The 15,278-nt window shown below is 36.6% G+C and overlaps 1 protein-coding gene across 2 annotated transcripts in view; it reads right to left on the reverse strand.

Moving 5' to 3' along the window:
• MED13L (mediator complex subunit 13L) overlaps positions 1-15,278 on the reverse strand; it is a 203,758-nt gene that overhangs the window by 169,488 nt on the left and 18,992 nt on the right. For both annotated transcript variants that reach the window (XM_027813874.2, XM_055706932.1), the window contains exon 2: positions 11,889-12,126. In XM_027813874.2, the coding sequence (XP_027669675.2) occupies positions 11,889-12,126 (238 nt within the window). The remainder of the gene's footprint in view (positions 1-11,888; positions 12,127-15,278) is intronic.

The following is a 15,278-nucleotide window of genomic DNA, read 5'->3' on the forward strand; positions in this document are numbered from 1 at the left end:
CAGGACAAGGCCAGGCAGGAACTCATATAGCAGAAAGGGAGGCGTTAGTAATTTGAGTACCATAGTCTACTTCTTTTAAAACTAAGCAGTAACAATCTTGCAAGGAAAACATTTTTCTTCCCATCTTCCACACCTTAAACCTGTGGTTTACAGGAAGGGAAAAAATAATAAAAAAATAATGCAACCTACAATCTGGTTTAGTTTAAGAAAAAGGCAGGGAGAGGATGACTGAGCAGTAATTCTACATACATCTGGGAGAGCAGATACGTGCCTAGAAGTTAAACATTTCAATGGATAGCTTCTCCAAGTACAACGTCTCTCTAGAGAGATCCCTGAAACACATTGCTGTTTATTATTCCCAGCTTTAATTCATCTGCTTATTAGCTCCTGAACAAATTACTTCCCAAAGAGTGGGAAAGGGAACAGATGAGTGGGAACTCCTCCATTTGAACTGTGTAACTCTTCTGGGTATAAACTCTAGCTCCGAGTTTGCGCAGACTCTAAGACAGAGGATCAGAGGACCTTACTTCAGCTGGAAGCACCAACAAGCCAGCAGAGAAGCAGCACCAACAGCATTGACATCAATTCCAGCTACCACTTTGCATTTTTAGTGTGTCCTATTAAATATCCCAGCACTTCATTTATCTCAATCCTTTCTCATATTGCTGAATCGTAACAATTCACCCCCAAATATACAGCTTCTGCATATACAACACAATAGTTCAATATACTGCTATCTACATAAAGAGATGCGGTTTCCCACATGAAGCTTTACGGTGATGTTCAACACAACACACAGCACAAAGGTGAAACAGCACAAAGGTTTAAATGGCTTGTCAGGCTTAAAATTGAACAAAGAACGCTTCCTTTTCCAGCAGACAGAATTGTATCAGTCTCTTGCATATTTTTTTTATTTGTTCTGAAGTGATTTTTACCATGAAAAGGAGGTAACTTCACATGAGCAGCTAAGAAGTTACAGCATATATATCCTTTTACCTTACTGAAACAAACAAGGAAAGAACCACCACCTTTACCTTCCAGGTGTTATATTAGCTGCATCTATTTCTTTTGCAACGACAATAAATCTTGCTTTCATAATTGCTCTTACTATGTTGGAGCAATGAAATTTTTTACTTCATTCTTCAAAGAAAATCAGAATTGGACTACCAATTGAGGGCTGCTAAAGACATCAATAGACTCCTTGAGTTCTAAGTTACTCAAAATGTAAGGCTAGAAAAAAACAAAAATAAAATATTTCAATAAGCCAATTGCACGCTAAAGCAAACCTGTAAAACTTGTGTCAGAAAACACGTATTTCTCTTGATAAGCAGCCTTTTAAAGTGGCAGAATTCCCAGGCACATTCAGGAATCACTGGAAAGAGCAGGATTTTCAGTGAAGCCTTTCATCATTCCATCACAACCCAACATAATCCAATACCATATCCATTGCTTAACCAGAGCAGAGAAGATCAAACACAGAAGCCATACTTGCTCTATAATCACACTGCTTATTGCCATCACAATATCAGAAATGGCATCCTTTTCATACATGAGGCAAAAAAAAAAATTACAGGAGAGAGAAAAAAACCCACACATTTCACCTTCATTTGCCTTAGAGAACAGATGCCATTCAATTTAGTTGACATATGTTGCAAAATATTGCACAGCACAAATTTTACTAGAACTCAGAAGGGGCCGAGAGATTTAACTTCCATGCCCCAAGTGGTTAACTAACTTTCCAGAACCATAAACACATAAGAATGTAAGCTCTCCTGCAGACAAAATAATGATGTTCATACTTCCCATCTCTTTAGAGAGCATTAAAGAATACGCATTGAATTCTTAAAGCCATTCAACTTTAAAAAACCCCCACACCCCACACAAAAAAACCCAACAAAAACCACTGTACAATACCTTCATCACCTGTGATCTGGAGTTTCCCTTGACTGTAAAAAAGATATTACTTATGTTTCAGAAAGACAGAGCAACTAGAATGTCATGAAACCAGTTAACTATAAAAGAAAAATGGTTTCTTGAAAAGAGTTGCTTCCTGGATCCCTGCTTACAAACTGCCATACCTGTCACCCTCTATTCTCCCTTCTGACACCAAGTTTATCAATATACACTCCTTAATATAGGAACTTCACATTTACATTTGTCCAGAAGTTTCAGGTGCTAACTTTGCCTTGTTATTTGTTACTCTCCACCCATCAATTTATTACAAAAAAAAAAAAAACAACAACAACAAAAAAAACCCAAAAAAACCCAAAAAAACCCCACAACATTTCTGTTTGACTCCTTTGGCTCACTGCCTATTCCAAAGCAAAAAATGCCCATGTTTTTGTGAAGAGACTGGCACATACTGTATTATTAAAGAACAGAAATAAGGACAGTAAAGGTCTTTTAGCAAGGATAACTATTTTCAGACCACTGGGTTTTCATGCTGAGACAGGTACTTCAGCCCTGTAGCAGCGGGCCACTAAGGGGGTACACCCAAGTTGAATGGTGCTAGAGCACAGAAGTAGCAGTGGTCTCATTCCAAATCAAAATTACAGATGGTAAAAGGCAGAAGCAAAGAAAGCAAGCCAAGGGTGTGATGCTCCACACCTTGTCACCAGTTGTCACAGAAGCAGAAACAGTGACCTGTCTCACACCAGCCTGTACCTGAACTAAGAGAATACTAAGGTAACTGAAATGCACTTGAATGACTAAAGGGAACACAATAGTCAATTTTACAATATCTGAGCACAGGTAGCTTTGTTGCACATTATGCTTACACTGCTTAGCTGAAAATGAAAAAGTCTGAAGCATGGTTTAGGTCAACAAGAATGTAAAAGTATTTCAGTAGTGTGCCTTTCCTCTAGCATACACTTTTCCTTCAAACTACTTAAAAATTCAGTATTGAAAAAAATCAATTTAACACTTTCACTGGAAGTCTAAGTTTAGTTGTTATTATGCGAGTGACACAGTTGTTTGGTTTTTTACAAAAAGGAACTAATATTTAACTAACAGCAAAACTCCACCCTTTTCCTATTGAAACCCACAATTCCCATGTGCAAAGAGCAAAGATAAGAATTCAGTCTCATTCTTAAGCTATTCCATGTACTACAGCTCATTTGTTTTGCATTTGCTCCTCCTCTACAAGAATATTTTTGTTCGTTTGTTTGCATATTTACAGCATACTGTTTTGGAAATTACATATTACAACTTATGCATGCCTTGAAGTCTGTTTCCTAATGTTTATTTGAAACTACATGTTTCAAAGCCTTCATTCTCAGTGTACCACAGTGATGCTCAAATTTCATGGCTGATCACTGACACACTGAACCATATATCAAACCTTAAAATTCCCATATATACATGTTTCTAGGTATCCAATGAACATGTAATAGAGATTACTGTCAAGTCCTTGTGCATATGTATAATTAAGTCCACTTAAAATGGAACTACTCTCACAACTGGGGTACAAGAATTTTTTATCAAGATTTATAACCTTTAATAGGAACATTAAAATAAAGAAATTAACTCTTATGTAATAGAAAATATACCTTTCTAAAGAGACTATGGGTTAACTTCACAAGACGTATGTTTCTATGTTTTCCATTTGCAATCCAGTAGCACGTGTTTGTCACTATAAGATTATTATTATTCTGAAAATGGAATTACCAAAATGCAATTGTATACAAAACTGTTTTAATTATATTTTTTTAAAGATGGCATTTAATCTGTTTTAAAAAGATGAAATTTACCAGTAAAGCTTGTCCTGTGTTCTTAGGATTACTCAGTACATGAAAATACAAACATCAGTAATGAGCTCTATTAATGCAGATTTCACTTCAAGCTAACTTAGATTTACTTCACACAGTTAAGTGAGTTCATTTCACTGGAAAAAAAAGTAAAAATACCCTGAAGCAAAACACATCAACTACGGTGGATGACATTGCCCAACACACTGCTGAAAAATAAATTTTACTGATTGGATTTTTTCCTTCTCCCCCCCCCTCAAGCAGCACTTTTAAAAATACAGTCTTTTAATGATTGTTTAATTTTCATATAACTAGAATATAAATCCTTTACCTACTGCTTTGCTGCAGCTGCAGTATAATGTCTCACTTTTCATGGAAAAAAACTAATTACGTGGTTCACTGAGTTGCCTGTGGTAACACATCAATTTTATTTACATTCAAAAGTTGGACTTCAGTTTGGTCTCAACACTCTAGTTAATTCCAAGCACACTTTATACAACAGTTCTCTCCCATTCATTAGTAAAACCTCACTCTAGCTTTTATTTGAAAAGGATTCTGAGCTATTATAATCTTGTTTCAGATTTCCAGCACTTTCTGTGCACCATTTTTGCAGGACCAATACTATTCTGCCCTTAAATGTATACGGTTTGCTATGAAGTCCAGTCTTACCGAAACAGTTCTGCAAAAGAATCATTAAATGGTCACTACAGAATGTAGCTCTTAATGTTTCACAATGAACGCCAATTCATTTTTCCACAAAAACACAACAGAAAAACAATAACTATTGTGTGGCCAATAAAACTTAAAGACTAATTACTCAACATTTCAACTATTCCAACTTAACTAAGCGTGTATTTTGAAAGCAGGAAGATTAACAGGAAAAAATTATGATATTCAGTAGAGAATTTCTTGGCTTCATCTTCCATCAGTGTCTTCCCCTCAAACTGTTTTCAGAAGGTAATTTGTTGCAAATAACAGTAAAACCTCCAAATTCCCAAATACGAAAAAGATTTAAAATGTTAACTTTTGAGAGATAAAAAAATAAAATAGAAAGCATATACATATGACCCTTAGTTAGATTTCATATTTTTTCTGTTACCTTTAGACTTAGATATTGCAGATTGTAAAAAGGGGGGAAATGCCGTATGTTAGGAAGGCACACCACTGACTAAAATAGATGAGTTCATACATGCCATATATATTGATTTGATACTACTCTGAACACTGAGGTTCATTGTTAATGTTGAGACGAAAAAACATTGAAGAAAAGATTTAAGGTAAGTGCAATCTGATTTCTAAATGGGAAACTCAGATTTGATTGCTTTTTTTTGTAAGCTACTCATACCCTTGTTGCCTATAACCATAAACCAATTTTAAAGTAAAAAGAAGGAAGAAGTTGGGGTGTTGGAAAAAATACTTATTTTAAAAAGAAAACAAAATAAAATGAAGACATCTTGCCTGGACACAATAAGGCTCTTGTCAACTTCATGTGTATAAAAGGAGTTGGCATTTTCCCATGAAGCAGTTCCTTAATCCCAAATGATGGCATAATAACCTCATTTAATATGCCTCCTTAAAAGAAAAAGTTTATTTTGTCTAAGCTGAACTTCAACTGGCAATCACTGGACACCAATTAACAGTGTCAAATATAAGGGTCATAGAACAATTCTGCAAGCTGAGAAAGTATGAATTCACTTCTAAATCCTATCTCTTCTCCAAAAGAATGTAAAAGTTTAACTTGGTTTTCACGTCTCTGAAAATAATCTATGCTAGACAATTAAGAAAATGGAAATTACTTATCTTATTAAAAGTAATCAACCCGGAAAAAGACTTTTCAGTAACTTAATATTCCAATAAAGTCTTCCGTCGTATGAACCTACTTTCTAATTCCACTCTTAACTCAAGAACCAGCAATTAACCATTTTCAGATTTCACTTCAAATTATTAATAAGTGGTACTCAGCTGCTTGATATTTGTAGCTTCTTTTTAAAACTGAAAGCCTTCAAAAATGCTTCCATTTCAGCTCCTCTGAGATTCCTTTTATTCCTTTTTTGTAAACTGCTTTTCCATACATTAGCTGGCCTCATTCTAAATAATACTGAGCATAACAATAGTTATGGGTTTTATGTAGTTATCTAGAGCACATAAAACAAATTGTTGTAATACACATTCCATGCTTGTACACCCTTCAACTAAGCCTATCAAAGAAGGAAACATGGAGATAACCTTTTGGTAATTTCAAGAGAGTATCAAAGCCAGCCATAAAGCAATTTCAGCAGCAAAACACTCCCTTCTTTCCCACTTCCATAATCTTATAATAGAATGAAAGATTTAACAGCACTTTCATTAAAAGCAATACTATTAATTTGTATACCCATTTTGCAGGAAGGGGTACTTATGTGAAGCAATACATAAAATCAAGAATATTTAAAGTATTTGTTTTGACAGACAGGAATGTTTTCTCATTCAATAATTAACATAACTCACTACACATCTTTTTTTATCTCCCCAACTCCTTACAACTACAGTAAACCAAACAGAGTACCTTGAAAGAACCTTAAACAGACTATTTTTAAATGAAATGGAAGTAAAGGAGACTTCTCACTCCTTTATCCTCTTTTATATTAGCAGGGGGGGGAAAAAGATGTCTTTTTTTTTTTCCAAAATTCAAGTTTTCCATTATTTTTCTTTACATCCCTAACAAATACTGAAAAACACCATCTAGCTAACATTTATAGGTTGAACATTTACTTAATGTAGAAGACTTAACTTGTAAAATAAACTTTGAAATCTGGAAGTTTGTCAGTGAGTATCAAGAGCCCTACCTAGCTGTAATAAAAACACCTAAACTGAGCTCTGGCAAGTTATTCTTCTCAGGAAACATCCTTGAAAACATACCTGGCATGCTCTGTTTTCACGTAGGTGAAAATCTAACCATTCAGGTAAAGAAACAATAGCAGAAATTAAGTCTGGGCTACAACTATATGGTCTAAAGGGGATTTACAAAAGGTCCTTCTTACAGCTAACATTTTTTCCTCAACTTTTATCAGCGCATGGGGATTACAACCACATTGGCCTGATATGCCAAGAATTTATAAACAGGAATGAACTGAAGGTCCATGTTCTCCTGTCACAGATCAAGTTTTAACTACATTTTTAAACTTCCCAAGCTGTGAATATCATGAGCAGTAACAATTTACCTTATTAATTCAAGATAATCCACTCTTCCTAAGAGTTTCCAATAAAACTCTAATGTTCTACATGCAATGTAGTACAAAGTTTATTAGTATCTTTTCCGGGGGGAAGCAGCTCCAGCAACTCAATGGATCAAGTGCAATATACCAGACAATACATAAAAAACAAATGGTTTGGCTCAAAAGAATTCAGCCCACAGAAAAAAAGTAACTTTCCCCCAAAAGTCTTTCCCCTTGCAACAAAAAAGTTGCACAGAAATAACTGTTAATCTGATTTGAGAGGAAAATATCTTTAAGTTAATTTTAAGTGAGAGTGAGTCAAGAGTTAACTGCAACTTTACCAGCACTTCAAGGATGATTGTCCCAAGAGTAGTAAAGTGCTAAAATTGTGTTTATTTTCTCTCAAGGAGCTTTGTACTGTTAGGCTTCTATTTTGAAACTATATGATGAAGCACCTGTCACAATATGGGGTTTTTACTTCTGTGCTATGCATTGCTGAGGCCAGCAGTAATGGCTGGAGGGTACAGACATGTGTCTGGGGGTTCTTACTGATGCCTTAAGTTCCTCATATTAGTTTGTCTTGTTCAGAGGAAGACACAATGGCAACCCCAAACGCCTACCAGAATCAGCGATTAGAAGCAAACAAGCCATTAAGTTTCTAGTTCTTTGAATGAAACTGCATCCTTATATCAAATACCAGGAACTTACTTATTTTCAAGATACTGTCTAACCTTCTGACAGTCTCCAGAGTCCATCTCCAGGGTCATGTTTACAGTCACCAAAACTATATTCTCAGTAGTGCTACACATCATAATCCCTGCATTATTCCTGACAAGTCAAGTATTTTGTACCACAGATGCAACAAAGCTGAATATATCCATAAACTCAATATGCAGATTACAAGTTTATAGACAAAACTGTCAGACAAGTTTTCTTTGGAAAAGCAGAGAAGGCAACTAAGGAACAGGTATGACCTGCTTATAATCTATGTGGAATGCAGAGGGTACAAGGCAGGTGGGTCAGAGAATAGAAAAAAAAAAAACACCCACAAGAATCAAGTATAAATTCTCTGTGGTGCTCCAGATGGCATTTGGTCACCAAATGCAAATGACATCACTACAGCTTGCAAAACAACAACTTCCCTGTCCAAAAAACCTGCCAACAGTAGATACTACCTCGTCTCTATTCCTTTTCTTCTGCATGATTTAAAAGAAAACCCAAAATACAAACAAAAAAAAATTATGGGAAAAGGTACAGCAGCTGTAACACTTGTCAAACCTCTTCAGGTAGTAGTATCGTTAAATAGCATTTATCTCTGAGAAAACAGAGCTTCCACAAACTAAAACACTCCCAACTTCTCAAAAAATACACTCAATTTTTTTCTCCCATTCAGTGACCCCATACCAATTAGCTTTTTTCAATTGGGACAGAATAAAGATCTTGCATCTTTCTTAATTTTAAATTAAATCATAATAGAACACAGAACACAACAGCTACGGCTGGCAGGAAAAAGAAATGTAGGAGTATGTGCAAGAGACACACCTATGAAATTCACAGCTGTCTAGCTAATCTAACTACTTAACTGATCTATAGCTGTTCTGCAAATAATTGTTTTTACTTAATCTCCCATGACAGCATTATAATTACCTACACAGTTTTGGAAAGCTAATAGCTAAACAACTGTTCCTAGTACCTGCTGTTTAGAACTACTAAGTTGTTTTCCCTATGACTATTTAAAATGCTTTTATTAAAGGCAGATTGCTGCTTCCAAAAGCATCTATCTTGAATGTTATAAAGATAAGGCAACCCACACAGTTTGTAGAAAAGTCTCAGTCTGTACTTCCCATTTGTTTAACAGAAGTACTAAATGTCACACAATATTATTTGAGTGAGACTCTGTTACTCAAAAAGATCAATAGTTCTAATTGAGACTTGAATGAATAAGAGATAAAGCCTTAAATTTAGAAGTTGCCACTGAATTTTTATTACCCTAATAAAAAGTTCACATTTAAAGCACAAGTCCTAGGCAGCAAAAGAGAAATTCAAAACATTGTGAGCAACTTCATACTTGGTAAAAATTAATGATCTTACTAAAAGCCATTATTTCCTAAAGTTCATACATCTCAAAAGACAGGATTTGTAAACCTGAAAATGTTTTGGATATACCCTAGTCTTTCACTTGGATTTGCAGTACCCCATTTCTGGGAGGTGTGCTCCTAAATGTCCGAGTACAATCACAAAACCAAAGCTCTGGTCATTGAGCTGTAAGTTACTGACCACAGTGAAAATCCAACCTGTACAAAAAAGATTTTAAGCAGTTTATTTAATGACTAGGTTATACCAAAACAAACAGCATGCTATAGTGGCTCAGCTGTCAGGCAAGTCAATGACTGTGCTTCAGTAACTTACCTATTTTCTGTTTGTACCCAACATGCAAAGTCCTTTATATCGTCAAGGGCATGTAGACTCAAGAAACCAACTTCAACTATCAAATATTTCAGTACTGTGGTCTGCTTATACAATAAAAAGCAAAATAACCTTGTTTCTTCTTCTTCTGCCTTGCTACTTGCATGAAACATTGAACACAGTGTCCTTCATCATATTTCACGGAATCAATGTACATAAATGCCTCACTCATTCCAGCAGAATTTGATGTTCAGTATTTTGTCAATACTGATGTTTCAACTCTAGAATACTACTAAAGAGAGCAAGACAGCCCTATCAGCAGTAAAATTTATAACACTTTTACAATTTACATCACTTTGAACTATTATCTGATAAGTCACTTTGAGGGTTTCAATGTGCTTTTAATATAGAAGTAGTAACCTATCATTATATGATTCACACACACTACAAAGAATACCAAAACCTGCAGTGGAAGGAAGCAGAAAAGGAGATAATTCCCAAATTCTTGTAGGGTCCTGACAGCAGGGGCGTATTTCATCTTTTAATTATCACATATTTTATTCCCCTAAATGAGTTAGGCAGTGCTTTGTCCATCTCCAACCTCAGCTTCGCACTTCTTCACACCCCTCTGTACAACCTTTTCCTTTGAGATTTTCCACTTAAATTAGAGACAGCACCGCAAATAAGCATCACTCAATGACAGTGCTATTGTACCAGCATAGATATATCTTCTTGTATCTTTTGTGTTGTGAAACATACTACACTGAGACTGTTTTTACTGGAGTGATACTGTTGCTGTTGACATTTAAAAAACAGTGCTCTTGCAGACAATTTTCAGACTTCATTGTACTAAAAAGTCACTGTACTGAAGGCTTCATCCCAGATGCTTCATAAAATTTTGGAACAGGCAAAAAAAGGTCTCAAAGTTATGCTATTCTCCATTTGCTATACTCTGTCCCATACTATACTCAAGCAGATTCAGCTATTCATACATTTAAATGCTTCACCATACTTCCAATCGCTGGAAGTAGCATTATATTGTAGTAACCAAGATGTCAGACATAAACAAGCTACATCAATTTACAACAGAAACAAAAGCTATCACCTGCAACTCCCCTCAAATAAAAAGACACTTAAGTCCCATATACTGCATTTGAAATATTAAATAAACTGTATTTCACAAAAAGAAAAGCATATATTATTAAAGATTTGCTGGGTAAGTAGAAATATTACCCATGCCTTCATTCAAAACAGGTGCCTCATAAAAAATTAATGTCAGTGGAATGGCTCGGTGCAGCACTTCTGAGCAATCTATTTAATTATACATGATCACATAACTACCTGCATGAAATACGCCTGAAGATACACAGAGTGTTTCATATCTGTGATTTCACAAGCTATTATTACCAAATAAACAATCTGGTATTCATGAATGTATGAGGTTTGTTACAGTCTGAAGATAGGTGGTTAGAACAGGGTAATGAGTAAGAAAGCAAACATACCATAACCCAGGACCAACACAGTGTGGGGTAGAGGCAGGGGGATAAAGGACACCTAAAGCACACTGGACAAATACAATATTCGATATATTTGAACTAGCATACAAGTTTTATCACCAAGTAATGAGAAAGTCTAAAGGCTTACCAGGATGAAAATTTATTGAAAAAAAAACCAGGAACTGATCCTGATTATTGGTTTGGGTTGTTTTTTTTTAATTACTATTATTACTCCAGGATTGGTGAACTTCAGTTATTTTCATTCAAGACACCAAGTGGTAAAATAGAGGTAAAATTCATGCAGTCTAATAAGGCATCATTTAAAAGTCAATGTTTTCAGACAAACTAGGTTTACTCATAACAACTATACACCATTGAAAAGAAATTAATATATAGTGGATAGAGTCAAATCCAAAAGGGATCATGACAGGTAAAGTTGGTTTCGTTCTATCATTTTAAGGCTACACATTCTGGAGACACTAAGGACAATCCAATTGCATAAAACTTACAATCACTTGAACTTTATTGTTACCACCTTCGCCCTACCTTTCCTTTCCTTCCTTTTATTACATTCACTTGTTGCAGCTTGCCTCCATTTATGCTCAAATCCTGTACCATGACCAATATTGCAAGTTCTGACCTTGCAGATTTAGCTGTGGTGACATGGAGTATACCCGCCTCTACAGTACAGGTTTTTTATTCCTTCAACTAGTACCTTATGCTAGAGTTTATTTTTATTATTATTATCCTTTGAACTAGATTTTACTCTAATTTTACTGTGCATCCGAGATGTCACACAAAAAAAAATAAATCTAAGTAATGATGTTGGATGCAAGTCTCCCAAGTTCATTTAGCATTTCTTTTTGCACATCATATGCAGATCACTTGCAGCAGCAAAGTCAAATTTGCAAGCTTTGTCTTTCCCTTTAGGTCTTAAAGACACAAATTGTGACAAAAATCACACATGGTAGCAAGTAATGACAAAGATCCTTTTTCACTGGAAAAAATATAAATACATCAAGAAACAATGAAAGAGAGAAACTTACTGTGCAGTTCACGATGTATCACATCTACAAGATTTGGTTCATCTCCCCACCAGAATATCCATAGTTCCTTACAATCCGGTTTGACGTCACGGCGCCACACACAAAGCAAATTGGCCTGCAAGCAGCGGATGAAGCTGAGCAGAATTGGATCATCCTGTGCTGGGGCTGAAATGATAGGGCCACAGTCCCCATGACCTTCAAAATTGTACCTACGCCATTTGATGCCTGTGAGTTCAGCCTACGGAGAAAACAAATGAACGCAAAAAAAGACATTAAATCACAATTTCAAAATTTAGTTATGTTCACAGTATTGGTTTGTTTCATTTTCATTGTTTAATTCCTAGAATTTAGCTCTAAGCAGCTGAAGTTAAAAACTCCTCCTGTTACCATATTTTCCTCTTTTCTGACCTCAAGGAAAAAAAATTTAGAAACAGTACTAAAGAAACCTGGCTTACCCTTGCATTTAGATTTTTCACCACAACTTGAGACATTTCCAGCAGATTCATTCATTTCTAACCTCACTGTTATCTTATTGTAAGCTTACAAGGTAGAAGGAAAAAAACAGGGAGAGGGAATAAGGCCCGTTCCCTACATACTTGGTGGTCACGTGAGTCCAGCGTCAGCCCAAATGTTGACCACTTGAAAGTCACAAACAGAAAGTACTACCGGACATAAGTGACTTGCTGAAAACGGTGAAATACAGTTTCATATTGTGATGTTACAGGTTTACCAAACATGCTTTTTACTTTTATTTTGCTCAAATGAACAAGAACAGAATAAGGAAAGCTGCCATTTACTGTCTCTTGACCAGACAGAATTCTCTTATTAACCATCAAGGAAAAATAAAAAGAACAGTGAAATGGCCACCCAGACATTTAGGGAAAATTTTCTTCCACACAGGTGGAAAATTCTTAAGGAATGCAAGTGTCCCACTGCATAGCAGTATGAGTAAACAATTGCCAGAGAAGAAGCTGCCAAAGTACTCAAACCATGAAACAGTTGGCAGCTAGAACCAGGTCAGCAAAGAAAACGTTCTAATGGGGTTTTTTTATTTCTTTTCATCTTTAATAGCAGATACTCACAGCTGTCACATTCAGTTTCCCTTATTTGAAACATCCAGATTGTTACCTTTTTATCTACTTCTGTTACCCTACAGATCACACTCTTCCTCTCCCCTCCCCAGCCTGCTGCCTGGTTTCCCCTCCTGCTTTTTCCCCAGTTTCCTAGGATTGTTGCTCCTCTCCACTGGCTCTGGGAGCCTGCCCAAGACACACGGGGGAATATTGTGTGAGTTTTAGACTAGCTAGCATGAGAATCATTATCAAATAAAGACATGGTATGTATATACTCTGTGTTCACAGTGGGCTTGTACTCTAGTTTCTAACCCATGTTACCACATTCTCACTGCTGTTAGTCCCTCACTACTTCATTTACAGTATTCACATCTCCACCTTGCTGCTTAAAAATAGCCGTGTGCTCAGGTCTACAGTGGTCCCGCAGGAAAAGCCAGCTGGTCTACAGGAACAGGCTGCAAAAACTCAAATACAGTACCTACACCTTTGACGAGAAGAGTCATTGCCAGGGAGAAAAGACACAGCAGTGGCAACACTACCTACAGGAACGCTCACCCCGCGAAAGTAATAAATTAGCTGTATCTAAACTTTCCTTTCTCTGGACAGTACATATCAAAAATACCAACAAGGGTGATTTTTTACTCCTAAAGAAAAGAAAACATTTGCAAATCACATACTCCTATTTTCATCATCTGCACAAGGGCATTTAACCTACTGGCCTACACCACTCCTCCAAAACACATACTACATGTCTCACAGAAGGATTTCCCCTTTCAAATTCACAAACTTTGCTCATTTAGAAGTTTAAACTCTAAAATTTACTTTCCCTCACCTCTGGAAAACTGGAAGCAGGCTGTTACTTGTTCCAGAGCTAGCTGGTTCACTATGAGGAGCTAAAGGTGATGTTCATCATGCCAACACCACAAGCAAAAAAGCACTTGTATTTCTTTTATCTTATAAATATATCTTCTAAAACAGTTTCACCTCATTCCACCTGTACAGTGCCTAGCACAGGCGGCTTCTGGCCCATGACTAAAGTTCCTGTGACTATGCCTCAAGGGCTATTTCCCCAAACACTGATTATCCAGATTGCCTATTTAATTCTCCTCTGAAGAGGCCTCATCAGGCACACAGGAATAGAGTAGCGGACCTCTGCAAGGAAGGGGAAAAAAACAAAACCAATAAAAACCTAACAAAACACTAAGCAGCAGTGAAATTGTTTTTACTTTTTGCATGCCCCTCAACCACCAGCCACCTTCAGCTCCACATTGCGGAAGCAATACTACCATCATGTATCATGTCAGCAGGACACCAGCGGTGGTGAAATCAGACAGTACTGGATCATCCCTGTTGAAGATTTCTACAGCCAGCACTATTGCTTTAGCACCCAGGCAAAAATGCTGATTCTCCATTCAAAGTGTTGAGGAACTACAGAAAAGCAAATCAAGAAAGATAGTCAGGACTGGCTGAGATGCAGAGCACGTATGCCATGTTCCTGGCACAAGAGGGCACGGCAATGGGGGAGGAAGAGGCAAAAGGGAAGGACAACATTTTTTTTTTCACAGTAGGGTGCTGCATAGCACTGGAATACCTCACATGTTACATAATATTCTAGGAGAAAGTACTCACACGCACTCCTCCAAAACATCTACATCTGTTCCACATGGATCTCTATCTATAGCGTGGAAAAGGAATGTGCAGTTTCCAAAACAATATAATGAATATGACTAGGAATCAGAAAACACCAAAGATTAGTACCAGCATAGGCAACCTAGGAAAATAAATACCTCTTTAAACATTTATGTCATAATGCACCAGGAACATATGGCAAGTCACACGGAACATTGAATAGGAGGATGACAAAAACAAAACCCCCGAAACCCCAACTGATCAAAAAAAGGTTACTCAGCAGCACCACTCACTTGATCAAAGCAGCAACAAGTAGAGATCAGGTGTTTGAAACAGCAGGCAAGCTCTTGCAACCTTCTGGCAGCTCAGAGGTATCAACCCATAACATCCTATCCATACTATGGATGAAATATAGTCAAGAAAAGCACAGAGAAATCAGCAGAGCCGAATCCAATCTAATTCTACACTAACAAACTTCTGAAGTGTCTAATTCTACAGTCTATGAGGACTAACAAGCTACTAGAGCTAACCAGGATCACTAGTGACCACCTGCACAGAAAGTGACTCTTAAGAAGAGACAAGTACTAGGGGTTTTGAACTTAGTAGCAGCATAAAATGAGAAGTCACACACCGTTTCCTGGTCAAAGTTGTAGAAATGTGATTCAGTGCATTTATTTGGATATGTCTG

Source organism: Falco cherrug, chromosome 1 (assembly GCF_023634085.1).
Source record: "Falco cherrug isolate bFalChe1 chromosome 1, bFalChe1.pri, whole genome shotgun sequence".
NCBI lineage: Eukaryota > Metazoa > Chordata > Aves > Falconiformes > Falconidae > Falco > Falco cherrug.